General features: G+C 35.7%; 1 protein-coding gene and 1 long non-coding RNA gene across 2 annotated transcripts; one reads left to right on the plus strand and one right to left on the minus strand.

Moving 5' to 3' along the window:
- Window positions 1–1,007: 1,007 nt before the first annotated feature.
- On the plus strand, window positions 1,008–19,317 carry LOC114154748 (uncharacterized). Its single transcript, XR_003597613.1, has 3 exons — window positions 1,008–4,700; window positions 13,134–13,137; window positions 19,306–19,317. It is a non-coding gene; the product is annotated as an uncharacterized LOC114154748 (long non-coding RNA).
- itga2.2 (integrin, alpha 2 (CD49B, alpha 2 subunit of VLA-2 receptor), tandem duplicate 2) lies at window positions 5,269–26,339 on the minus strand. The gene is made up of 30 exons (XM_028034108.1): window positions 26,211–26,339; window positions 24,175–24,298; window positions 21,433–21,533; window positions 21,156–21,247; window positions 19,799–19,913; window positions 18,533–18,660; window positions 18,311–18,459; window positions 17,493–17,643; window positions 16,485–16,650; window positions 16,258–16,334; window positions 15,830–15,968; window positions 14,591–14,736; window positions 14,333–14,476; window positions 14,024–14,227; window positions 12,765–12,895; window positions 12,526–12,689; window positions 11,335–11,486; window positions 11,125–11,235; window positions 10,934–11,019; window positions 9,846–9,984; window positions 9,558–9,641; window positions 9,391–9,467; window positions 9,205–9,288; window positions 9,019–9,121; window positions 8,827–8,937; window positions 8,598–8,705; window positions 8,041–8,154; window positions 7,858–7,947; window positions 7,531–7,647; window positions 5,269–6,260 (listed from the first exon to the last, which is right to left on the minus strand). Exons 1-30 carry the CDS (start codon window positions 26,263–26,265, stop codon window positions 6,171–6,173), a joined length of 3,552 nt encoding a protein of 1,183 aa, XP_027889909.1. The 5' UTR covers window positions 26,266–26,339; the 3' UTR covers window positions 5,269–6,170.
- Between the last annotated feature and the right edge of the window lie 1,428 nt (window positions 26,340–27,767).

Raw genomic sequence — 27,767 nt, forward strand, 5'->3', positions numbered from 1 at the left:
CTTTGATAACTAGGTTTCATTTTAAATGCAGGCTGTCTGTATGACTGGATTGAACTTTTTTTTTTTTAAATTTAAACATCTTGAGGTGGTATTTGTTGAAAATTGGCACTATATGAATAAACTGAATTGAACTGAGTTAATATGCTGGGACAGAAAATCTCAGACCATTTCCCCAGGACATTATCACAGTCTCTCAAAGTAAAAAGGGAAGCTCAAATTACTTTATATCGTTTTAGGTATAACAGTTCATATTACCACATATTTTTATCCATATTTGCCCTGCGTAAGAATGCAGGTCTAGACGTTTTGCACATAATTTACCTGGAGTACTGAATGAATAAGGTGAACAAAGCTTGGTGATTGACTCAGAATATTTTGGGGGCCTGGAGAATAATTTCAGTTTCAAAAAGTAAAGAGAAACAAAGAATTTTAATCCAAGATTTTACATATTTACCACAAGTTTTCAGACTAGACTCCTGATCAGACTCATCTGGCTTGAAGAAGAAGTGAATCTTGTTTTCAGAGTGACCACAGTATTGTTGGATAAATATTAATTTTACCAAATTAGTCCTAAGACTGAACATTTCAACTTTAATATAAAATATATTCATGAAAATTAAGTCAATCATGGCAACCAATGCAGACTTGCTTTTGTGTACCACACTTCTTTAATTATACATTGAAATATTTTATCAGCAATCAATGTCAAAAACATCTAATCAGAAATTTTTAAATAAAAACTTTCGTTTGCATATACATGGCTGTGAGAAAACCTCTTGCTCCCTCAGAAATTTGTTTTGTTTTTGCTACCTTATTAGAGATGAATGTTTCTGATTATCAATCAGATTTCAACATTACATAAAACTTATTTATACCTTAAAGGACAAAATATGTAATTAAATACAATTAATAATTTCTTGAAGAGAAAATAATTTTTTAATGTTTTTTTCTCCATTTATTAAAATTTAAAATCACATAAAAACTACATTTTGTATTTACTCAGGAGAACTTTAGCTGACAGTAAAATATACATGTTCTAAAGATTTCAGTGAATCCCGCCGCCTCAAAAAAAAAAAAAAGTCATTAAGGGGGATAATTTTTCACATCACTGCAGAATGTGTACGAACAAGTAAGAGTGAGTCATGATTGGTCGTTACTGAGTTGACTCCAACTCCTGTCAATTCTTTCTCCAACACAGCAAACAAACAATGTGCAAACAAAAGAGGAGGCAGTTTGTCCTCTGTGACCTCTTGCCTGAGACTTCATGACTGGATTGTACTGTATTGAGTTAAAATAAATTGGACTGATCTGAACTAAAATACGACTGGATATAATTTTATATGACTGGATATGAATTAGACCTGTTTCTCTTTTGAAATGACATTTGCTTTGCATTACATTGAATTCAAACTATGTTTAAAAAGTTCTTTTCTTCAGTGCCCCAACAACCTGATTGTGCAAGAGCAGTCATCTGGACCCAGTACCGCATGTCAGCATGTGGATGTGTGACCATTTGTGACAGACAGATTTGCTCAAAAGCCATTTGAAATGCCATTATCATCAGAAAAGCTCTAGATCAGCTCAAATCCTTGGAGTATATTTTGTGTGCCTGTGTTTGTGGCACAAATGACTGATGAGACAAGAGACTTTGGAATGGTTTAGCGTTTGAAATACTTTCTGTAATCTGAACACATTTTTACTCTGCTGCAGGTGGAGGAGTCCATCATAAATTTGCAACTTGATTAATGCTGCAATGTTTATTTAGGTCCACATCAGGTGACAATTCCCAAACCTGCATAATGTAAGGTCTATATAAGGCAACAGCATATTAAATTGCTGAAATATGTTTATGGTTTTAGTTTTTTTTTGTTGGACCCCAGACTGTCAGAGACCCCTGACTGTCTGACCTCCGCTTTAAACACTTTCTAGTTGTTGCGGTTTTAGTGCTAGTTGTAGTGCTGAGATGATGAACACCATATAAGCAAATGGAGTATCAGGGCTGCCACTCCTCAGATAGAAGGTACACTACATAAAAACTGTGGAATGGTGATTGAAAAATGCCTAATTGCATTTATCACAATAAATTGCAAAATTATTCCAATTTATTCTTAGAAATATATAAAGAATCTGCAAGATACAGGCTTCAGACGGTACATTAGAACCAAATTGGGGATTCCCACACAGCTATTAGGTGCTGAATAACTATTAAAACTAAAGACTGAGGATCCACTGAAAATTGGTAGGTGATCCATTGAGTGGTTCTGCATTGTTCTGATTCTGTATTAGGTCTTGAGTGGATTTTTTCCCTCCCTGTGTATGTCAGACATGTCTTTCATTTACTGTTCTGCTGTGGTAGTCTGTCTTGTCCACTTTCCTCAATTCATAAACAAACTGCAAGGTAAGCTGTCATGGTTAGGTTCAACCACCTTAGAGGGGAAAATGAGTGGAAAAGACCTTAAAAACCATGGAAAATGTTAACTTAGGCAAATTTGAAAAGTTGATAGGAAGGTTTATAAACTAAATGTTAAGAAAACAGATGAAATTCAAAACGTCATGCTATGCTTTTCAATCATCAGTCCACATGGATAAGAAGTTCCTTATGGAAACCAAGTGACACTCAAGCTCATTCTGGGGGCCCCTAGAATGAGCTTGAGCTTCCCATACCATACATGGGAATATCCATGTCAGGTATTCCCAGATTTAAAAAAAAGGACTACATGTTCTCTCCGAAAGGAGACATCGTGTTCAGAAGCTCAAACCATCTTAACTGACTCCCTTCTCCATCAAGGAGTAGAAGTTAGTTCTACTCTGAAGCTCCTCTAGACGACACATTTTGTAACCCTGGCTACTTCATGGAGAGAGTTCATTTCAGCCGCTCAATTGTAGGATCTCATTTCTTCAGTCATGATCCATGCCTCTTGACTGTAGGTGATGGACTAGAAAATCAGAAGCTTTTCAATTTAGCTCAGATCTTTCCTAACCTTGACCTGCAAGTTTTGCCAACATTACTGCAGATGTTGACTTGTACATCCATCCTCTGCTTCACTCAACTGTCACTTTGATACCCAGTCTCCTTCGTTTGTAACAGAGAGTAACCACCATCATCTGAAATAAGATAAAACTGTGAAGTTACAGAAGCAAACACCCTCCCATTTCTCTGTTAATTGTGAGTTATCTCCCTATTTACTGAACACAATCTTCATCTTACAAGCCTTAGAATAAGTAAGAAAAAGACATGGATAAAATTTAGTTAAAAACAAATTCAGGACACAGTTAAAAAAATATGCAGTGATATCATCTCTGATTTACATTCACATTGCAACAATTCAGCAGTAATCATCCCACTGTGGTGGGGGAGCCAATTGTTTGGCCCTGTAGCTGCCAGTCATCTAAAGAAAGTCCCCGAAGGATGAACTCACAAACGTGTTCAAAATCTTTTGCTGTATCTCATTTCACCAAGTATTTCCACATCGCTCCCTGTACACCTATACATAGAATCTAACAGCTGTTTCACAACACTGCGCCACATGAGTAATTGTGAAACAGTGCAGCTCGGCCGTTTATCAAACCTCGTATACCCCCCTCTGACAAGGAGAGACTAGGAGCCCAAGATCCTGGAGAAATATGCAACTTATAAGAGACGAATGGCATATTCTACTTGGCCAGGTCTACAGAAATGAATAGCTGCTGGTTGCTGGTGTTTACTCTGTGAGAAGGAAAACAGTTAGAAGCACATTCCAGGACTGTCAAGGGAGAAATAGCCTTACAGTGGGAAAACATGGCAATCAAAATGTGAGGAAAGTGGTTGTATTAAATATAGATGTCAGTACAGTGTTTCTAGAAGACAAAGGACTGCTGAAGATGATCCAGTCAGAAACAGCAGGGGAGACACTTAAGACAAATGAAGATATTTTATATAAAAACAGCACCAAATCAGAGGGATCAGACGTTTAATACTATGGGAGAACCTATAATTAGCTTTTTGCTGCCACCTTGTGTCAAAGATGTGCCAATACATGTTTTCAAATTAATATAACAAAATATCAAATTTGTCAAATAAGCCATGTTCATAAGATTAGAACATTATCAAAAAATATATTTATTTTAATGCATTACATTAGTTAATTACACACAGACCGATGTTTCAAACCTTTATAATGATTTTCTGTTTGCAGTTTAAATCTCTATTACAAAAATGTGTACTTAATGAGAAGCATGTTGAATATATCTTATTTTAAAATTTAAAATAAGATATTTAAAATATATTTTAGGTTTGTTTAATCTTACAAACAAACCTAATCAGAACAAACATTAAAATTTATATCATGGAACACTGTATTCAGTATTATATAACTGTTTCAGGTTGCAGATTTCTGTCAAAAATGTTAAATTTTTATTTCTACTCCACTAAATTTCTTTAGAAACAGTTCATGCCCAAACACTATAAAACATAATGCACATTAATACACATTGGCACATAGATCTCTAATAAGAACAATGACATGATGCATCATCACAGATAAATTAAAGCACAAGCTTTGAGATCTGAAGTAAAAAAATATGCAGAATAGTTGTAGAAGAGTTGTATGTAGAAGAGTTTAACACGGGATGAAGTTGATATAGACCAATGTATTGTAACATTTGGATGTGTTAAATTTGAATAACCACATTGTTGGCAATGAAAGAACTCAATATTAGCAGTCCTCGAGAACCGCAGACCTGCAGTTTTTAGATGTGCCACAGGTACAAAACACTGGAATGAAATGGCTTAATTATCTCCTTCTTGTGTAGATCAGTTCTCCAGAGCCTTGCTAAAGACCTAATTATTCTATTCAGGTGTGGTGCAGCAGAGGCACATCTAAAAGTTGCAGGATTGCGGCCCTCGAGGACTGGAGTTTGAGACCCCTGATCTAGATAATCTGTAAATTTAATAATTTAACTGAAAACTATGGTGAGATTTCATCAACAAATGACTAATAAATGATGCCTCTAATGATAAAAATCAAGTACCACAAATATAATCAACAGCAGTGTATCAAGTTCCAACTCCACATAATAAAAAAACTCTGTAAAATCATAACTTTAGTTCTTATAATACATACAGAAAAAAAGAACTAAATTAAACACAGCAATAACGTACAATACGCTCCATATTTCAGTTCCTAAAATAAATCCATGTTTTATTGCAGCAGCTGAATCTCACGCTGAAATGGTTTGAAAAACCAACTGTTCATTTGAGACCAAATTGAATCTATGGCAGGAAATATTTTTTTTTGCCTTTATTAGTTCTCAATGATTACCTGATTCCCTGGGGTACAAATATGATGTGGCACAGCTTTATTCTCTTACTCTTCCAAACGGAAAATATGAGAGGACATGCCATTCAAGCTGATCCTCGGAAGTCAGAAAATAGCAGAAAGAAAATGGCTATTTACCTAAACTTAACCACATTATCAGGGCACTGATTAAGCAGATAAAAACAACAGGAAGTGTGATAAACTAACCACCAAACTGTCAGGAGGATGAATCTCCAATCTGAGGAAATGGCAGCAGTTTTGTCCAGCTGATGATTCAACTGCAACTAGATGAACTTATTTGAAGCCCTTTTTCAACATCTATATCGAGGAGTTCCAATGAATAAAGAGGGTGTTGTAAATTACCATCTACAGGATTTTATTCTTTTTTCTATCTTGTTTTTAGACCATTAATATTAGTACTTTTAATATAAAAGTAGCCCTGAGAGTCAGATGTAAAATTTAATCCCCAAGTCAGTTTGTGGCACAAACTGCTTAAAGCAAAATAGGTAAACAAAACAAACAATTCCCTCCCCAAAAATCATCCAGGATCCAATTACAGTGTAAAATTACAGATGACAATTCTGCATCTAATTGCAAAGTCCATCCATAACCTAAAAAAAAATATTATTTCTGAAGATAAACAAACAGTGCTCATTTGTCACAAATCTCTACAATTCACAAAGCAACACACAACAATAATCCCCTGTAAAAGAGCTAAAGAACTTAATCTCATTCATCCACAAACTTACAAGCAACTGTTTCCTTAAAGTGCCCAGTTTCCAGTGAATAAGTTCTGATCAGTTTTCCGCTACAGATGTGCCAATACCAACACTGGAGCTTTACAGACAGAGAGATGGCTGAAGGGGTTCCTCCTCACAAAACTTCATCATCATGTGCATGGACCTGTCTGTCCTCATCATCCTCCTTCTGAAGTTGCTGGTACTTTCTTTTGAAAAATCCAAACTAGAGAGTAAAAACATGGAGGTTATTTTGTGCTAATGTTAATTGAAGGAAAATGCAATTCCAGCATCCAGTGCTGTGCAAAGGTTTTAAAAGACCCCTAATTAGCTGTTTTCTAACTTTTTTATTTGTTTCCCCTTACTTATTACGTTTTCTATTGAAATTAACAATTATTACTAAAATATCTCAGAACGTGTTCATTATTGATTCCACGGGCCATCATCATTCTTGTGTTACTCCAGAGTTTTTCTAACTATCTGGAACTTAGTGTTAGCTTCCTCCTCACACACAGCTGCCTTCCTGCCTGCATAAAACTTTTTCTTTATGAATATTTTCACTCCTTCTTATCGGGCAGCAGCAGCTAATCTGAACTCTTCCTCAATCTGTCCCTGGTTATGTCTCTCTCATCATCCTCCGACGATAATAAGGCCCCTGAATCGCTAATTCCCTCTCCTTGTCCTCAAAGTTAGTGTAGTAATTAACATATCGGTTAATTAGACACATTTTTCTGAATGGGCTTATGCCAATTTTAATGCTTTTGTCGTAGTTTTTCTGACCCGCCCCGTCTTGTATCCGCTCATTTTCTCGGACTCCGGTTAGTTGAAATGGCTTTATTTATAAACATAGAGGGGAGGGGCGGGCCAAGGAGGACTGAGGGATTTCATTTCATTGGATAAGCTCAATGTCCGTCAATAAAATCAACCAATGGGCTGTCGCGGTCAATAAAAATTTAATTTAATATATTTTTTTGTTAAATTATGACAGCGTAGGGCTGCCAGATATGGACATTATGTACATCAGTCTGTATCCCAGAAGGTCAGTCCTCCCCTGGACGGTCAACCTGCCACAGTGGCGGAAGACAGTGGTTGCTCCAATTTACAAGCCACTTCATACTTTTACCTGCATTTGGCCAGTGGGGGGTGCTAATTTCCACCCCTGCTTGAGAATGCTTTAATAGATTGGTGAAGGTCCTTTATAGTTAAATATAAAGAAAACGACAAAACTTTTTCAGGATTTTGCTCAGTATAGTGCAACATAGGGAGATGCTTCAGTAGAATGCCAGTTTTCAAATAGTTATTTTAAATTACTATGCACACATATGCATCATTCAATGAATAGAAATAAGCTTTATTTTTTTAAAGAAGAAACAGTACATGTAGTTTACTCTAATTTACTCCTATTTCCTATTTAGTTGCTTCTGCCATCAACCATCAAAAACACGTTCCCAGTGATCATCTTCAGTATTTTCCATAATTTGTAATGAATTCTTTACCTTATACAGCAGACCAACAACCAGAGCCAGCAGCACCAGGCCACCTATGGCGCTACCAACTATCACACCAACTGGAACATCAGCTTTCTCTCCAGGTTTGCTGACAGGCAAAACCACCTGGACACAAAGAGGTTTTGGCAAAGTCACTGTAAGATCTGTCTCAAAAGAGTGTGGACAAATGAACTTTTAACTTATGTTTTCTTTTATGTACAGTTGCCACAAATAGAAAATGCCTAAATAAACCCATTCTGCATGAGTAAAATTTCAAATTACGTAGATTCACATGAGGTGTTAGATACAAACAGAAACATCTTAATGTGAACTTACATCCAGATGCTTGTATTGGACAATGAGAAGATCTGGTTTGGAGGTCTTCACATCCAGGCTGGAAATCAGATTTATGCTCTGATATGAAGCCTAGGACAGGAAAATTGTGGATTTAAGATATTAGTATGATTTCAATTATGAGTAACATAAAAAAATCTGAAGACATATAAGGTAGAAATTTACCGTAATAAATGTGCCATTCCAGATTCTTGTTTTAACCTTTATCAAATAGTCACTCTTTATTTCAGTGTCTTTAAGGATGCATTCTATCTTCTCACATTTTGCACTTGTACAGTCCTATCAGGTTAAAAACAAACAACAATAAAACGATTACAGCAACAACAAAAAGGAGAAAAAAACAGATAAAATTAAACATATTTATTTTGTAATTTCAGTCCTAGTGGTTAAATAATAAGACTGGACTAAACTACGCCATTGTTTTTGTATTATTATTTTGTTCTAAAAATCATATAATTCGAAATAGGTCATGAATGGTACAAAATGTGTGTCCTGGAAATAGTTTTTACAGTGGAGTAATATGTAGCTTCAATAAGCTGACAGACCTCATACAGTCGCATTTAAAGCTGCAAGCATTGGGTTTGCTACCATGTGCTCAATAAGGTAAACATAAAAAAGACAGATTTAGGATTTGATACTTTAATGTGAACATGCAACTGGAAATATCATAACCACATCATTAAAACAAGATAAATTTTGAACAAAGAGAGTCGCCAACTTACCAGTGTCTTTGTACCTTTGAGATTCTCCTCTCTGAATGAAACCGTCTGAATTTGTTCACCAATATGTGGAGGATTCTTTAGGCTGGTGAAACAGCTGATAGATTCTCCCTGTATATGGAGAACATGACCACCAATAATGCAATTATCACACCCCATTTACTGTAAATTATATTGGCAAAAAAATATGCATGTGGTGGTATTTTCATTATTGCAGAATAGGAGCACTCACAGCTTGTGGCTCCACGCTGGTTAAATACAGGAGTGGATTTTCACCTTTTGTTTTCACTGGCAGACTTATTGTGAGAAAAAGGAGGCTGAGAGGGAATATACCTGTTGAGACCTTTGAACACATTTTGCTTTAGTAATTAAAAGTAATAAAATGAGACAATAATACTGCATAAGGTGGATTTGCTAAATGCACCTTCACTGTAAAGGTAAACTCCGGTCCTATGTCATTCAGAGTTTTCACCGTGGTTACCACTTGATTGGTTGAGTCTGCCACATAAAAGTTGATATTTGACTCCCTGTGAAATGACAGGAAAAGTATTTAACATATTTCATTTAATTCTATATGACTGATAAACTGAGAAAAAAAATACAGACTCACGTGGACAACACAACTCCTGTGTCAAATTGCACAGGAATGGATATTTGCACAGTATTGTCGGCAGGATTTTCCTCTTTTCCATCACTGCAAATCATATCATATCAATCACTCGTCTCATTATTATCTCATGAATGTTCATTTAAAGAAAGTCAATGTGGAATTAAAAGGATCTCCACGTCTTTGTACCTTCTGGCCTCAAATTTCACAACGGCTTGGTTTTCCTGAGAATCAAAACTGTAATCAAATGTGATCTCAAAGTTAACCTGTAATGAAATAACAGGGTGTGAATCATAGCTGTTTGAGAAATTAATAATGAAACCAAATCCAGCTCAGAAAACAGTATTTATACTTACCTCTTGGTCTTTCTTTAATACTGCATATCCCACCTGACAGGTGACTGTATTTTTTAGTGTTGATGTGCATTTGACTTCATCTGTCTGCAAATACAAAGTACACACCAGACAATAACATTTGTAGCTACGTGTTTTATTACCATTGACTTTGAAAACTTGTAAACTCAGTAGTATTTCAGTGAATGCAAAGCAGATTTTATTTGATTTGCTCATAACAATACAAACATGACATAAAATAGCCAATCATTTATGAATAAACTCAAATACACAGAAACATAAAATACTCACAGCAGTGGCAGAGGAGTAGAAGAGGTTGTTGGAGAACGTGGCAGAGACCTGTGTGTTGTATGAATTCTCATTTTTATTCTTCACAACAACTTTGAATTTCAGTTCCCGCTTGTTGGCGCTGAACAGAACTGGACTTGAGCTGTAAAAGGAGCGCACAGAAAACTTTATTGAATCTGAATGCAAAAAAATGGAAAAGCACAGTTTTTTCTTTTATTTTGTGACGATAATTGAATATAAGTTATAGGAACTGAGCATACTCCACACATTCAGAACAAACAGAGAAGCCAAAAAAGCTCTTAAAAGCTGTGGTAAGCTCTTTCTGAAACTGTTGCTTTTATTTGAAATAATTAAATTAAAATGCCTTAGTCAAAATTGGCACTAAATACTAGGAGCTCACCCTCCAAATACTTAACAGACTTTAGGTCTACAGACTCAGGTAGCTTGATTTTCCATCTGCTGACCTTTTTCTGTGCTGCTTTGACCAGGCAGTTTGAAACATTGTCCTGCTGAAACACTTCAGTTTACCTGCAGTGTGTGTTATGTGTTTTATGCTACAGAAACATATTTTAAACCCTTTTCCACATCTTTACCAGGGCTGCCAGTAAGCATGGAGGCCGCTGTCCGTCTGTATTATATGACAAGACTTCTTGTCAGATAATAACTGGTTTACAATTGTTGTTCTGGTAAAAAAAAATTACAGGGATTTAAGGCTGTTATTAAAAGAGATGCTTCAATTTGTACCAAAGGAATATGTCAACACAGTGTTTGAACCCATGACTCATGATTATAGTCAGCACTTTGACTGATTGTATCTGCTGCAGGACAATCATGATGTAGCAGGGAACAATTACACATTAATCTTCACAAAAAAAAAAAATCTTTTAATTATTACTTAGATCCTCATCGGGTCTTATTTGGATGCTAATCAGTTGGAGATATAACTCACTTTGTTAGTAGAATCTAAATAGGTCTGAGAGATGGAGGATCTCTGCACACCTCTAGCCAAAGAGAGCAGTAAAAATTTAACTGGGGACTGTTAAATCAAGTGTGCTGTACTATACAGGACTGAAGTAAGCTGTCATTCTTACCTGGACCCCTGCCTGTCCACCTTCACATTCAGCTCCAGATCGTTAACGCACAATTCATCTGACCCACAGTCTTTAGTAAAAGGGATCTGAAACAGTGAAGGACCAATAAATTCAGCTGGATGCGGTGCTACAGTTTTAATTAGCAAAGTAATTTATTATCACTTAAACAAGTTTTAAATCTTCTTACTTACAAAGAATTCAAAGGCTTTTGGAGAAAAGCTGTCAAGGACAGGGTTGACGTCTGGATTTTCTTGCTCAACTTCTACTTTCAGACTGAGGGAATTTACTAAGTCTGGTGTTTCCTGTTTGATGTATTAAAAAAAGAGCAACACAAGTGTACATCTCCAGAAATAGACCAAGAGAGGCAACTTATTCTCAAAAAGATTTCAGTGAACACTTACCTGAACATAAACCCTGTGATCTACACATAGGGATGTGGAGGATATTTTTATCTTCTCCTTCAGGTATCGTTCATTGTTTACTACAAACAGTCCTCTTGAAGTTACCCGGGAACCCTTCAGGTCAGCGTCCAGAGTCAATGTGTAGGATAAATCTGAAATTAAAGAAACAAAATCAACAAAAAAGTGGAAAACAATATTTGAGATTCAAATATTGAACCCCTCCAATACGTAGACATTTTGGAACAGATGTTTCTGAGAATTACTTAGACTATAAACAGCTACTTTTGAAAAGAAAAAAATGAAGCTGGAATAAATTATTTCTTTATTATTTACACACTTTAGAGTTTGACCCATACATACACCCATCCATTCGTCAAATCAAATACATTTTTGATTTGATTTCAATCAAAAATAAAAAATGCTTTGAAACTATGACTAGTTTGGAAAACCCAGACAATCTCTTTAAAAAGTTCTTACTCGTTCTGAAACTCCACCTTCAGCACATCCTCACTTCTTCATTATGCCATTTTCAACTATTCTTAGGAGCAATGGACTGAGAAGTAGCTGGTATGACGAGCTAAGCACACTCATAGTTCACTAAGTGTTTGCTAATTGCTGCTGCTGCTAGTTTGGAGGCCGAAAAATAAAAGGAATGCTTTTTTGTCTATACATGACACGACATGTGTCTTTAATTTTAAGCATGTCCTTCTTAGTTAGAAATCCTTGAAGTTTTATTCCCAGTGCGATGATGTTTGGAACTAGGAGCTGTCAGGGAAAACTTTCAACAACTTTAAGGTGTTTTTATAGCATTTTGGAAACACTTTGCTCTTACAATTTTAGAAATGTCTGAATTAAGTTCTTTATACCAACAGTTTATTGCTTTTTTAATCTAAACATTTCTATCCTAACTACATTAGATTTCCAAATCTGGTTCCTGTATGTGGGATCCATTTCTTTTCAGCTTACTTTGAATCTATTGAGACATACTTTGGGTACCCATATAGTTTTAGTAACAGAAATAGACACATTTTAATGAAACAAAAAAGCTAAAGATAAGCTCATAAATAAAACTGACTGTGCAAAAACGTAGTGTAGGTCTGGTGAAGATACAGCAATTTCATTCTTCTTTATGTGTTTCACATAAAGAAATCAAATCTATTCTTTAAAGTTACTCTGAGGAATCTAGCTTACCTATGGGTCCCACAGGATTTGTGGGTCTGAATGAAGCACTAAAACAGATGTTCACATTGAAGCAAGAGAGCTTGCGTCCACTAATGTCACAGTCTTTGTTTAAAATGCTGATTTTATCAGGTTTGAAGGAGGCTTTAGCTGTAACAACTGCCACTCCTCTGGACCTGAAATCAAAAGTAATATCAGTTGCATGTTCCCACATTCACAGTGTTCCCACACAATTTTTTTCTGGAGCTCACCACAGCTGGACAACGGATCCATAAGCACCAATGGAGATGTCAGGAATGGTATCACCATTCAGGTCTTTATTGCTGTCTAAAGATCTTCCAAAAAATTGAAGTTGAGGATTTAGCTTGGAGCCTGGGATTTTCTGTGAAACAGTAAATACAGTTAAGTCCAACAATAGTCATATCTCTGGTCAAAATAGGCTTGAAATTATTTCCAAATAGACACACGATAATACTGAGTTACTGTGTGGTACTGAAAGTCAAAGTTCTCTTGGAAATGGCCAGGTGCACTTTATCATGCCACATTAATTTTTGACAGTTCATTTTTTCAGTCATAAAAATCTAAATGAATCCACACTGACTTAATTCTGGCCTAAAGAGTTGCGTCTCAATCCAATGGGAGGAACAGTGGCTAGAGAGTTTCAGAGTAATCTGACTGTCCATCCAACCATGAAAGAGCTGGAGTTGATGGACCAATCGGAGCAGAAACACAGGTTGGTTGTGGAAACTAAACAACCTGGTCTGACACATGAAGGCAGTCTTCCAGACTCTATTCCTGGAGCTTCAGGTGTTTGAAACTGTTGAATAAAAAACTGGCTCAGAATGTGAATTTGATTCTTCTTTTTTTCTTGCAGTCCTTCGCTCTCAGATTACTGTTAGGGATTAGATACTAACCAATACCAAGTACTTTTTGTGCATTTCTAACTATGTGAGAAATGCTTTATAAAAACCATGATTCACTGATTACAACCCAAAATTAAGCCTCTTCCCCTTTTCTATAAGCTTTTGAAAAATAGGTAGACTCTTGATATGTATTAACCTTTAATTACTTTTTGGAAAAACATTTTGCTTCACATTCCTGAAATGTACCTCTCTGAGTAGTAGAGAAAGGTTTAATTAGTGTTAGTATGTTCATGTTTATCTTTGTGTCTTCCTTTATTTTATTGAAATTACTGGTAAATCAGTCTTAGTCTGTTTGTTGAGTTGCTGTTTGGTTGCATTATTTATCATTTCTCATTGATTTTTCTAAAACAAATCTTTAGTGGAATACATTATTATCCTGTGTATACAAAAATCACCTTTCTTTGATAGAAGTCACTAAATGTGAAGTAAATAAAAGCATCATTCAGATGGATTTTGGACATATTAAGAGAGCAGTTTTTCATGCACATTACAATAGTTAACAAAGCTTACTAGTTTAACACATAAATAATTTCAGATCCAAAGATATATGAATAAAAACACAAAAACACAAAAGTTGTATGTTGTACCTGTGAGAAGTCTTTTTTTAGACCCTTATTGTAGCCATTGTAGATGTAAATCACACCCTTTCCCTTGTCCTCCATGGGGGCTCCAACCACAACATCACTGAATCCGTTGAGGTCGAGGTCAGGAATGACAGAGATAGCCATTCCAAAACGAGCATTTTCATTTCCAGAAGGACCGTTGAGGAATCCCTGCTCATTCAGTATTCCCTTCAGAAGAAGAGACAAACAAACTGTGAGGCTTATGAACAGAGGATAAGACTCTGGAGTTAAAAATGCTAAAAATTAAAGAGGTTTTTTTTTAATCATTGTTACCTTGGTGACGGAGAATAAGTAGACTCTGCCTTGTTCTTTCTTCACCTCATTCATGTACATGGGAGCTCCAACCAGAAGCAAATCTGTCACTTTATCATCGTCTACATCCAGTGAGCACAGGACGCTCCCAAAGTATGACCCAATCTGCAACAAGTTCCGGCTGCTTATCCATCACATTGTAAATCTGATCCGGTTGCAGATGAAAGTGCACATTTTCCACAGAATTAACTAGGTGAATACATCATCTAATCTCCATACCTGTTTCCCTCTTTCTGTATCCACAACAACAGGTTGTTTCTGGGGGTTCACAGTGTAAATGATGACTTGTCCGGAATGGTTGGAGCGAGGAGCTCCAGCTACAAAATATTCTGTGGACCCATCAGTCAGCGTGGTGAGAGCATAACCTGCCCAGGAGAACAAGAAAAAGACATATTTATCCAAGTGACTGATTGTGTGTTACTATTTTTAAATTTTCCTTTCCTTTGTATGTTTTTTTTTTCTTGTTTTACTTTGTGTTGCACATGCACAAGTCATGTTTTCAGCATGAGGGCAACTCACATGTAAAACATACCAATCTGCCAGCAACCCAAATGTAAACAGCAATGGAGGGAGGAAAGAGATGCTTGTTTTACGATACCATCAATATTTTGAATTTATGCCAGCTATATATGACAATGTGAAGGTTTGCTGTGCACTCTATGCAGGTGACAAAGTTTTGTTTAGCTTTAAAAAACAATAAGTTAAATTTAAAGAAACAATGTCAGTCGCAGAGTGGCACAGAAAGAGAAAGTACCACTAGGTAGAGCGAAGGATCACCAATGCAGGTGGTACTCCACCACCCAAACATCAAACCTGGACTTCTGTGCAAAACCAGTAAGTGTTTTTTTTTAAACAAGTATTTGTTTCATGTTCAGAAAGACTGTGTTTATTTTAGTTTTTATATAAAACATATTTCCTGCAGAAAGCAGTTTTTAAATTAAACTTAAAATGTCTGACAAACATTGTTGATGCTACTTCTACAAAAGCACTTCCTTTGAAGTGAGTATTTAGCAAGACTGGTTGTCATTTTTAGATTGAGGAAGCAAGTTACCTTTTCAGGGCGAATATGCAACACTAGTTCTTGTTCTATCTTCTCCAAGTTGTTTTTTTTTTCTCTATTTGTATTAAAAATGTTCTATGAAAAAAAATCTAAAAGCCTGACTTTTCTGACAAATATTGCTTATTTCATGTTGTAGATGATTATTTATATTACAGAGAAATAACATGATTCACAATACTCCAGTGAACATTTGTTGAAATCTCACATTCAAATGAAACTTATCTCCTAATCTTGAACAACATTTATGTGGGTACTAGAAAAATTTAGATTCATTTTCCATTCAGTCATCCAACACAACATCTGTTAAATATGAAGACTGAAGTGGAGTAACACCATAATATGATACAGCAAATATTCACAATTTGGAGAATGTGGTAATAAAAACCTCAAAAGCATACCCAGCAGTGAGCTGTGATTTCTCTCTTGAAGCGTTCCCTCAAAGGCGGAGAAAGGGAAAATAGTTGCTACAGATCCTTTCTGATGGACAACAGTCCCACTCCAGGCGTATGCTCCCACTGCTCCCAGCATCATCATATCCTAAAAGCACAATGGAACCAGTAAAATGTCATAAACATCAACACATTGTGGCTCATTAATTTACCAACACAGAGTTTCCAAATAAAATGTGACTAATTTAACTGGAATGAAAAAAAAAGTAACACTGAAGGAAAATTGTTTTTAAAGCTGTGGGGGTTCTCTAACAAAGATACTGAGACTCTGTGGCCACATTAATTCTCCTTTTAACAAGTAGAAAGGACCAAATGTAGATACATCCACCAAGAATTACTTAATGTATATTTTTTCTACAATTGTATTATTTCTATACCTGCTGCTTGGAGTAGTATGCACTGAATCCGACCTGGGACATCTCCATCTGGAAGCTATCTGCCTCTTTTCCAGTACCTTAGGCAAACAGAGCACAATAGAGAAGTTAAAAACAGGATGGCTGCTCAACAGTAGCAATGAAATGTGCACTTTCCACTTCTCATCTCTGCGATTGTCCCCTACAGAACATGTACATCAACAGAAAAACAAAATAGAAATAATATGCACCCTCTATGCTGAAGATGCGTTTTCCTAAAGTCGCAGCGATGGTGGAAAGGACTGCTTCTTCTGACACATTGAAGAAGTACTTCTCTGTGGGTTCACTGGCAATGGATTTGATTTCCTGGATGAGATTTTTTGTATCTATGTTGTTTCTGATGTAGTAACCCAACACCTGAGGAGCAAAAAGGAAATGCCCAACTTATACATATTGATACAAAATTAATCAGAGCGAAACAACAATAATCAATGCAAAGGTCCAAGGTTCACCTTTCAACAGGGAGATTATTTTTTTAGGATTTGTAATGCCTATTATTTTGTAAATAAAAAACAAACAAAAAAACATATCAATTCTGGTATTTTTACAAACTGAACAAGTGTAGTCAAATTTTCTTCGGCGTGACATTATTCTGCAAACAATACATTTTTAACGGCTTTTTACACAAATTTACCAGGGAGTAGGCCTGTCACAATAAGCAATAAATCAATTAATCACATGATAAGGTAAAAAAACCCCTAAAATTTCTATTTGAATGATTTATTGTTTTTCTATTTCTACTAAAAATTAGATGACAAAAATCTTCAGTCTGGTGTTTTTTTGTATAAATTAGCCCTTTTTTTGACAAACAATTTTGATTACGGAGACTAAGTAATTAATTTTATTTGCTGTTTTATTTATTCATTTGGAATATTTGAAATGTTTTCCAGCTCGTGTTAAATGTTCATTAGAATGTAAAGTTTATTCATTTTTGAGAATGCATTATTCCATTACCATTGTATTACTTGAAATGGTCTCAAAACAGCAATATTATAATTTATTGCAATAATTTCTGGAAAAATTTATCATCCAGTAAAATTTGTTATTGTGACACGCCTACCAGGGAAGTCAAGAATTTTGAAGCCACTGAACGCATTCCAGGCTTCTTATTTGTCTTGTTTCAAAGCGTCATCTGATGTTTGTCTGTTTGAGATTTTAACCTACTCAATATTTAGAGTACATAATAATTAATCACATACCGCAATACCAAATCGAATGATGCCTTGCTTGTCACACTCAGCGATGACGCTGTCTCTTTTGTAGCTATCGTGCGACTCCCCATCAGTAACAACCACCATGACTTTAGCAGCTTCAGGTCGGCCACCGTTGCTTGCAGAAAAAGCTTCCTTACTGAGGTAAGGTTACAAACAAAAGACGTTTTTACAGTAAGATAATTCAATTCAATCATTTGTACAACTCCAATTCACTATGTGATGACAAGACATTTTACAATTAAAAAACAACATAATGAAAAATAACAGTAACTCTTTATGTGACGGGGCGTGTATAAGACTGACATGACATAACACCTATTATGAACATGAAGGAGTCTTTATGAATGTTTACGACTGTTGTCATGAGGTGTCATGAGGTAAATAAAGACACTTTCAATGCAAAGTTGCTTTAAAAGTTGCATTAAAAGTCCATTAAAATTGCCAACTTTAATTATTTGGTAAATAATGACACTTTTAATGCAAAGTTTTTACTGTAAGTGGACTTTTAATGCAACTTTTAAAGCAACTTTGCATTAAAACTGTCATAATTTTCCAAATGATACTTTATGACAACAGTCATAGACATTCATAAAGACTCCTACATGTTCATGACAGATGTTATGTCATGTTTATGACAGTGACATGTCAGTCTTATGCACAACCTATCAAATAAAGTTTTACCAAAAATAAACCTTAAGAAAAGAAGAAAGGAAGAAATGACCAAGCCACTAAGTTAAGAAGTAAAAAAAAATCAGACTCTGCATGTATTTTAAAAGAAAAACTGTGTTTACTATCAAACCAACCTGGCAAATGTGATTGCGGCGAAGGTATTGGTAGAAGTACCATACATCTGTGTGATTTTGGATGCTGCATTAAGCATCTGGTTCTTGTCTGTGTAACGATTCAGTTTGAATTCAACCTTTTGGCCATCACTATACTGAATGACGCTCATCTATTGTGAGATAAAAAAAATACATTAAAAAGAGCATTCAAGCATTATTGTAACTCAATTGCTCAAGAGTCACCTGTGTACTTTGAGGCCCGATATCTAAAGAAGGTATCAATTTGCGCAGGAACTCCGTCATTGGTTGCCATGGATAAATGCTGTTTGAGCCGTCCAAAACAATCACAATGTCCATCAATCCTGAACATGCTGTAGATTAGAGGGAAGGCTGGTTAATGCATCATTACAAAAAGAAACAACACTCTAAAAAAACTGTCTAACTTTTACTGAGCCACTGGTTTAGGTTTTTTCCACTGACAAAAGCAATATTTGTTTGATAGTATTTTGCCTATAAAAATTACCTATCAAGTTTCCTTGAACTGGTTAAGATAGATCTATGAACTATACAACACATGTTCATTCTATTTTTACACATAATCATCGATAATGACATTTCAGTCTGGTCAGTTCTGTCCATTTTAAGCTCCTTTCAGGATTAGCTGCTTTTGAGCTTCATGTCACTTTAAATCCAAATAAACGGCAGCTGGCCATGACCCCCAACCCAACGTTTACACTGATACGTGAAAACGGCTGCAAACAGATGTGCAACTATAGAACCTTACATCTTTGAAAAGCACAACCTCCTGCACAACCAAAAAGATTGCAGCAAGTGGTTTCTGTCTAGTAATTCAACAACACAACAATTCTTCGCCAGCAGCCATTGTACATAGTGGTAAAATCAGCTACCAAAATGTGCTAAAGTTCTGCTTGGGTTGCTAGGTAAAAGAGTTGGACTTGGCTAGGGTTGCTAGGTAACAACACAGTGCCCGTGAAATGTTGCTTAACAATCAGGAGATTTTTTTACAGCAAATTTCCAGACACCAAAAATATTAACTTTTTACCAAAAAATATTAACTTTTTTTTTTTTTTTTTACAGTTTTTTAAAGTGAATGGAAGATTTTTTTAAGTGCTTGGGCTGCTTTTAGAAGTGGTTGAAACCAAAACTGAAGTACAAAGACATTTGACTTTAACTATCTTACATCACCAAGGAAGGACAGATGATAGAGGTTATCAATGATGAGGACTTGAATGACTTTTGCTCTGAAAAGGAACTCGCCTCTTTTCAGAGCTAAGCTTACTTAAGCTAAACTCTAAGTTCAGGACTGAAGCATGAGAAAATAGCTTATAATATCAAAGCTTAAAATTCATGCAAAGTCTTTTCTTTAAACGTTTCCTCTAATGCATTCATAAAATAAACTGTTGGGTTCAGTATCTGATGTGACTGAGAGTTGTGAGAAACAAGAGACAGATTTGTAATAAAGTGAATACAGGGAAAAATACTACTTACTCTGAATGGCAGGAGAAAAGGCAGGTTGAGGCTGAAAGAGGGGGTTGAGTTTCGAGCAAATTCCTGGATAAAAGTTCTGATCGCCACACTGCTGTCCCCAAAGAGGACCACACATCTGCAGCAGGGATGACAGAAGAAAAAATAAGAGACCTGATTAATACATTTACTTGGCTTTCACAGCAGCCAAAAGGTTCCAGAAGGATGCAGTGACTAAAGTTATGTAATTAAATAAAAGTTTATTTATATAGCACATTTTTTACAGTTGTATTGCTTCACAAAAACACAGAAAAACACAAAAACAAAACACTATACAATCACAAAAGCCTACAATAAAAGTAAATTATAGCAACAGCTTGGAAATATTTGTCTATTTAAGTCCTGAAATGATGTGGTGAACCACTAAAAGGCTTTGAATTTATGATGTAAGACAATGGGAAGAGGTGTTTATTTGAATCAAATTATAGGAATGTTCATTGTTATAACTGCTGTCATTCTGTGTTGACTTGTAATGTTTGTACACTATATTGTACCAGCACCAAGCCATGACTGGTGGGAAGAAATACTGCAGTATGAAGACTGATACTGCTATTTAAGCTAGATACCACTTCCTGTACCCTGGTTGTGGGTGTCCAATATTTATACATATATATATACATCCGTTTCTTTTTCCTGTTGGTTGGTATGTTGGTTTGGTAGCGTCATTTAAAAGATAGTTTGTCATGAATTTCTTTCCATTTTGAATATTTACAACAGCAAACATTTTTTTTTAAAAATGACAGTTTTGAGTTCAATTTCTACAGTACAAACAAAACAACAAAATGTGCCATTCATTTGTATTCAGCTCCCCCGAGTCAATATGTTGTTTGACCATTGTTCGCTGCAACTATTTGTGGTACTGTATATGCAAAATAGCTCAAGTTTAGGCAGATTAGACAGAGAATATGTAAACTCATCAGTTTTCAAGTGTTTTCACAGATTCTGAAAATGACTTTGAAAAGTCCATCCTAATACATGAATTTGTTTTGATTTAGAGCATAACATTTTCGCTCTGGACTTTTGTTTAGGATCATTGTCCTGTTGAAATTGCAATCTCAAATATTTTGCAGCCTATTTCTTCCAGGCTGCAAAAGAGGATTAGCCTATATTTAAATGTCTCAATTTTCCCATAAACACTGATCATATTGATAGAATAGAATAGAATAGAATAGAATAGAATAGAATAGAATAGAATAGAAACTGCCTTTCTTTTTTGGCATCTTCAAAGTTGTGACATGCTTTTCCCAATTTTTAAAAGGATGAGCTGAACAGTGCACTGTGCAATGCACAATAGATGTGCAACAACAACAGAAAAACTTACCAAAAAATCATGGCCTGTATGGTTGGGAGCAAGAGTCAAACCCAGAGACATGTTGGCGTTGACATTTATAACATCGGAAATTCTAACAGAATCTGTGAGGGGGGGAAAAAAAAACATAAAAAAGGCAAATTAGGAATATGTTGCATGAATTGCTTTGTTAATATGATTCTTACATTTCTTAAGAAGAAAAATTCAAAGAGAAAGCTTTGTAGATTTCATTAGGCATTTTTTGAGTACAGTGGAGAAGGTGAAAGTTAAACAAAACCCTGAAGTTTACCTTGAAGGTTGAGCTTTTCACATCTGTTACTGGATCCCTGGACTGGACACTTGTAAATATCTCCCTTCCTGTTGTCACTCCAAGGAGCACCAACTAGGAGCCTGAAGAAAACAGGATTATTAATCACTAAACCTCCAATAATAATGAACTATTATGAATTCATTCTTACTTGAAAATGGGAATGTTTTAATAAAAACAAAATAAAAATACAAGCTTACAAGGCAAGCAAAAGAATGTGTCAATTTGCGATCAGAAGGGGTCCAACCATCATGCAATTTTAAGATAAAAGCACATGCTAAGTATGGTTAAACCAAAATTTATGTATGTGTTTAATTTTGAAACTACATGCAAGCCAGATGCTCACCTTAAAAATTGCCAGTACACATTTTGCATGTGCTACTGTCCTTTAAAAACCACGTCACTTGTTGATTTAGAAACTGAATTCTGAACAAGATTCCTCCAGGATAGTTGGATGCTCTTAAAGGTTTAGGGAGTGCCTCGATCCTGTCAGGACCTGGAGTTCTCAATTAGGAAATATTTTTCTCTAGTTCTTCTATCACTTTGAACTTGGAGCACTGCAACATGACTCAGAGAGAGGTACAAACTGCATGCATCTGCAGGAGGTCATGGCAGTGCTTGGATGCTTCCGTGCAATCCACACCATGCATCCAGAGCAGAACAAAATAAGAATGAAGAAACATTTGGCAGAGAGATTTAACGTCTCAGTAAGTTCTTTTTATTAAGACGTCTTTTTACTAAGAAGTTCTGCTGATTTACTGTCAACAGAACTTTGCTGCTGACAGTAAATTTGTCATTTCCTTCCTTTTAATTCTCTGAGATAAAGAAATAAGTTGGTGCAAGTTTGAATCCAAAACAGAGGCTTGAACTTTAAGTTGCAAATATAAACTTCTGTCTTATGATAACGTAACTTCACCATATCTGAAACCAAATAAATATCAAATACTGTAAAAAGTGACTCTTTAAAGACTTGATGACAGGAAATATTACGTATACTGGTGTGTCAGACTTACAGTCAGAAACTATGATCAGAGGCACTGGTTTTCCTTGAGTTACACAATAAGGAAGTCCTCCAGACATTAAATTACTCTATGAGCGTGACTGACTGTACAGACCGGGAGTGTCAATCTGGCCTAGAAGAAGAAGCTTTATTACTGTTTAACTAAATGTTAGTCAAATGTTGTATATTACAACATGAATTGCAAGAAGAGAGCAATTCATATGTGTGTGTGTGTGTGGGGGCGGTATATATATATATATATATATATATATATATATATATATATATATATATATATATATATATATATATATATATATATGGCTTTTGTGTGCCGTGGGAGAATTAACAACATTTAGCATTTAGTGACAATATCAGGAAAATAATCATGGAACTGTACACATTCGTACAATACCCAGATGACTCACGGTACTACATTTGTCTGTTAAATATATGATATGCCAGTGTACATATCATGGAAATGTCCAGCTATTCTATCAATCAATCAATCAAATTTTATTTGTATAGCACATTTCAGCAGCAAGACATTTCAAAGTGCTTTACATCATTACAAACACAGAATCACAATGCAATATAGAATCAATCATTAAGTCAAGTTACATCAATTGATTACATTTCAAATACAATTCTAAACAGGTGGGTTTTCAGTTGAGATTTAAAAGAAGTCAGTGTTTCAGCTGTTCACGAGAAAAGTACTGTCTTGTTCATGTGTTTTTGTGTGGAAAGTGTCAATCAACCACAGAGCAAAAGAACAAGACCTTGTGAAAATAGGGTTGCGCACAAGGCTAAAGAAATAAATTTTCAAACCTAACACACACTCTGTGGTCTAATGGTGGAAGAACTCAGTCATGATCTCTGAGTGTTTATCTGGTGATCTTTACAAAAGACATGCCATCATGAGGAAAGTAATAATATTATAGAATCTCAAAATAAAGTGCATAAAACTGGTATTTGAAATGGACAGTGTATATTCAAAGTGGCAAAATACATACCACAGAAATCCCATGAAAATCTTTGTTGACTGCGTTGAGAAGGTGTGTGTAATCAAGGCAGCCTACAACCTGACTCAGTTTCACCAGTTCTATTCAAACCATTTCTATTGTTTTGTTATACCGTGGTAGTTCAGAGTAAGAATGATTAAGGAGGAAAAGAAAACATCTTTCAGCTCACTGATGGAGAACTGCATTCGTCACAGTGATAAATGCATTAAGGAATGTACTTATTTGAAGACATTTCATAATTCTTTTCATAATCATTTTTCAAAAGCAAGGCAATAATTGTGTAGGGCGTTGTAAAATAAATAAAAACTTGTAAGATCAAGTGAAAAAATGATTAATGAGGTCAAACTTTGGTATCACAAAAAAAATAAAAGTGGCTGAAGTGAATAAAACTGATGATGATCAAAAGTGTCAAGACTTGTTTGCAATTTTGAAAGACAACCAAAAACCATGTGTGCATCATTCTGCAGGCAGCAACAGGCTTTCATTTCCTAACTGAGAGAAACTATCCCTGACATGAAGCAGGGGTGAAGATGTTTCAGTTCATCAATACTGATCGTTCTGCGTATTTATAAGTGTCATCATATTTTTCCTCTGTTTTACTGACTTGATCACATTAATGAAATTATACGAGAAAGCTCTTAAACCCTTTTGGACATGATCACTTAAAAATCAGAGTTTATGAGTAAATTATCACATTCCTACCATTTGTCCTGATAGTTTGGTGCTTGTTGGACAGTGTAACCAAATTCATCAGAAGCTGGGCCGAGGAAAATCCTAGCATCTGCGGTGCCAACATTGAAGGTCTGCAATTGGCTTATCTTGTCAGCTGGTAGAAGAAACAGAGAAGGTTCCATTAAGACTTCTGATACTCTTACAGTTCTTACAATGCCTTGCAAAATTACCAGTAGCCCTTAAATTTTTTTGCACATTTTGTCACACTACAACCACAAACATTAGTGCATTTTATTACACAGGTGAGGGAATTTGTGTAACAAATGGGAGGCATTTGCACTTAACATCTTTACTATCTGCGAATAAGATGCAGTGCAGATATTCACAGCTCAAGAAGTAAAATCTGTCAACATGACATCTATTGGTTTTGTCCTTCACAAATCTACCCTACATGGAAAAATAGCAAGAATAAGGTTGATGTTGAAGAAAAGCTAAAAGTTTCATTTAAAATTCGCTACAAGCCATGCAGGGAAAACAGCAATCACGTAGAATAAGGAGCTCCGGTTAGGTGAGACCAAAGTTTACATTTTTTGGGCTGTGTACATGGTGGAAAATGAACAATGAATATCAACTCAGCATCATGCTGCACATAGTTGATGTGCAGCATGATGCTGGGTTTTTCTTCAAAGCTTTATCAAAACTGGGGCGAAGTTGGATGAAGCTAAATATAGTACAATCCTAGAAGAAAAGCAATTAAAACCTGCAAAAGACTTGTGATTGAGACGTTCACCTCGCAGCAGGGTGTGTACCAAAACACACAGACAGCTACAATAGCAGGTTTGGGTCAAAGCATTTATATGTGTTAGAGTAGCCCTGTCCAGCCATCTGACTGAGAATGGGCGGCTCTGGAAAGCAGAATGGGCAAAATGACAGTCTCAACATGCAAAGATGAGAGAAATATCCTAAAAAGATTTGTGCCAAAGCAAAAGCTGAGCTGGACAAGCCGAATGCAATAAATAAATAAATATTATTTTAAAAAAGACTTTTTTTGTCTTTGCAACTATTCAGGAATTTGTATTGGCCTATCAAAAAAATGCAAATAAATACACAGATAACAGGTTTTAAATAATTCTGCCATATATATATATATATATACATATATATATATATATATATATATAGATCTTGTCATAATCATGCCAACCCATGATTATGACTATATATTGTTAGAGATTGCTTCCTGAATTTTGCTCTCATAAGAGTTGCCATGTAAAACCACCAGAGTGGGTCAATCTTGCACAGTAACAAAGAAATAACCAACACCTGCAAAGTCTGACTCAAGGGAGCAAGAACATAGGAAAAACAGCAGCACATGGAGGTTATTATTTTAATGAAATGCTTCTCAGAATAATAATCAACAAAGGCTCCTAACACCCTCAGGTGGAAGCAGGTTGAGTTCTCCTGTTTTATCAGTGTCACAAGCCTAAACAGGCAGAGCTGCGCTTCCCTCTGCAATCACCAGGACCAGGAATGTGGATATTGAACTCGAGAAAACCTTCACAAGCAGCAGCCCTGTCCTGCCACGCCTGTTTTTACCTGCAGCGCACACCAGCCACATTCATTACGCAGACTCCAATACTTATTAATGAGCCTTTTTATTTTATTTGAGAATTAGAAACAAAGTGCTCATAGCGGAGGACAGTACCTGGCGGCATGTCTACGATTTATGAAGCAGTAGTACTTGCGAAAAACAGAAATAGTGGAACTTTTCGCCACGCGGATCACAAGTTGACCAACACATTAGAAGCTGAAATAAGACATTCATAATGTGTTAATGAATTTTACACTGACGTTCATCCGATGCGAACGTCTCTTAGACAAAAAAAAAAAAAAGACTGCCATCAATTTTATAATAATTAAAACTCAAATCCTTAGAAAACGATAAAAAAAAAAAAAAACTAACTTACTTCTTGTAATCCCATGCAAATTATGGGACCTCGACAATGCGATGCTTAAAAAGTAAAAAGTTTAATGTCGAAGAAAAAAAACCCATAATTTATACTTACAGATAACTATTATAGCAAAGAAGATTTTCCTCCAGACGTGATCCATTCTTATCATTGCTTCGTGTGGGTATGGTGATCAAACAATGCCTCGGAGCGGCTCAAAGGCTCGGCTCCACAGCGGTGACGAGCCGGATATGTTTCCCTTATAAGGACTCGAGCCTTTTTTCTGACCTGCAGACACAAACTTCGCAATAGTTAGTTCTGAGGAGAAGGTTACTCATCCAGCATTAAGGAGCAGAGTGGGAAGTTACAGGTGAATTAAACAATAATGTTTAACATTGTTTTATTCATTATTTAAGTGTGTGTTGTAAATTAGAAATTAAGGTAAACTGATCTTAACACTTCTTGTATCTTACAGCCTTTTACCAGTTTTTGTCAGCATGGGAACTTGATCAAGAATTACTTGATTGATGCCCTGCTTCCTGATATTTTTATAAAAATTATTATTATTTTTTATCTGCCTCACTTGTAATTTTGAAGTATGCTTAAAGGGGTTTCTTGTACAGAATCTGTTACGTGTCACAGCTCTCAGTGAGATAAAAATCTGGGTTTTGATTTTCACCACAACTTTCCATTTATTACTGTGTCAGTCAGTTCTTTGTGATTATATTGGTATTTTGGGGGGGTCATGGTCATGTTGCAGATATCAGTTCTGGTTCAGCTTCAGGTGTGAGATAGCAGTAGCTCTATAATAGGACGTTAAACAGCCATTTAAGTAACATATGCAATGACGTAGAGTGACATGCTGTGAGAAAGACCAACAGTTATTCCCTCTCGCTGGAAAAACAACTGACGTAAGACCTTTCATTAAACTAAAGCTGGGGCTGTGAAATTTAACTCTCAATTAGTGGTGCCAGTTCAAAATAATAATTTGGAAAGAACTCTAACTGGACTTGTTGCTCAACAGACACAGTCAGCACAGCATGTTGTATAACATACCAGTGGCTTGTGTGTTAGCAACTTAGATTAGATAGATGAGATTAGATTTATAGATAACTCTTTGGCAACAGTTTTAACATCATTTGTAATAAATTCTTTGCAGACGTCACACATAATTACCAGTAAAACAATACTGGAGGATTTAACACAGATTCTGAAAGTGGTTTTAGTGTTTTTCTGTGGGCTTCTTAGGAAGTCTCAAAAATAGCCTCCATGACATCACTGTGGCTTCATACACAGAAAGAGTTCATTGTAATCTACGCTTGTGGAATTTGATGGCAACATAGGTCAAATGAAGAATTATGGTGGGAAGTGTTTAGAAAAAAACAGAAACAGATGCTACATGGTTGTGTAATACTGTGAGGTGAGTTGTCTTTCAAGGGCCACGAATCCTTTTGAAAGGTGCTGCATTTTATGAGATAACAGTAATAAACCAGGAGAATTTAAGCCAGTCTTGAAACAATGAGTTTGCGCCTTTTTACTTTGAAATTGCAGGGAAACTGAGTCCTTGCATTTCATCACTCAAATAGCAGATGAACTCATAGCACGACATCTAAAGGTCTGTCTTATTGCTACTTTAATTGTCTGTCAAATTTAATAACATTTGTTCCACTCTCC

Source organism: Xiphophorus couchianus, chromosome 12 (assembly GCF_001444195.1).
Source record: "Xiphophorus couchianus chromosome 12, X_couchianus-1.0, whole genome shotgun sequence".
Classification (NCBI taxonomy): Eukaryota; Metazoa; Chordata; class Actinopteri; order Cyprinodontiformes; family Poeciliidae; genus Xiphophorus; species Xiphophorus couchianus.

Bases quoted from the DNA above. Each gene is read 5' to 3' on its own strand.
- itga2.2 (XM_028034108.1), bottom strand. From the start codon at position 26,265: ATGATAAGAATGGATCACGTCTGGAGGAAAATCTTCTTTGCTATAATA. The intron at 14,737-15,829 runs GTATGCTTTTGA...TCTCCTGGGCAG, and splicing joins AAATCACAGCTCACTGCTGG to GTTATGCTCTCACCACGCTG. The intron at 12,690-12,764 runs GTGAGCTCCAGA...TTTTGATTTCAG, and splicing joins GGATCCGTTGTCCAGCTGTG to GTCCAGAGGAGTGGCAGTTG.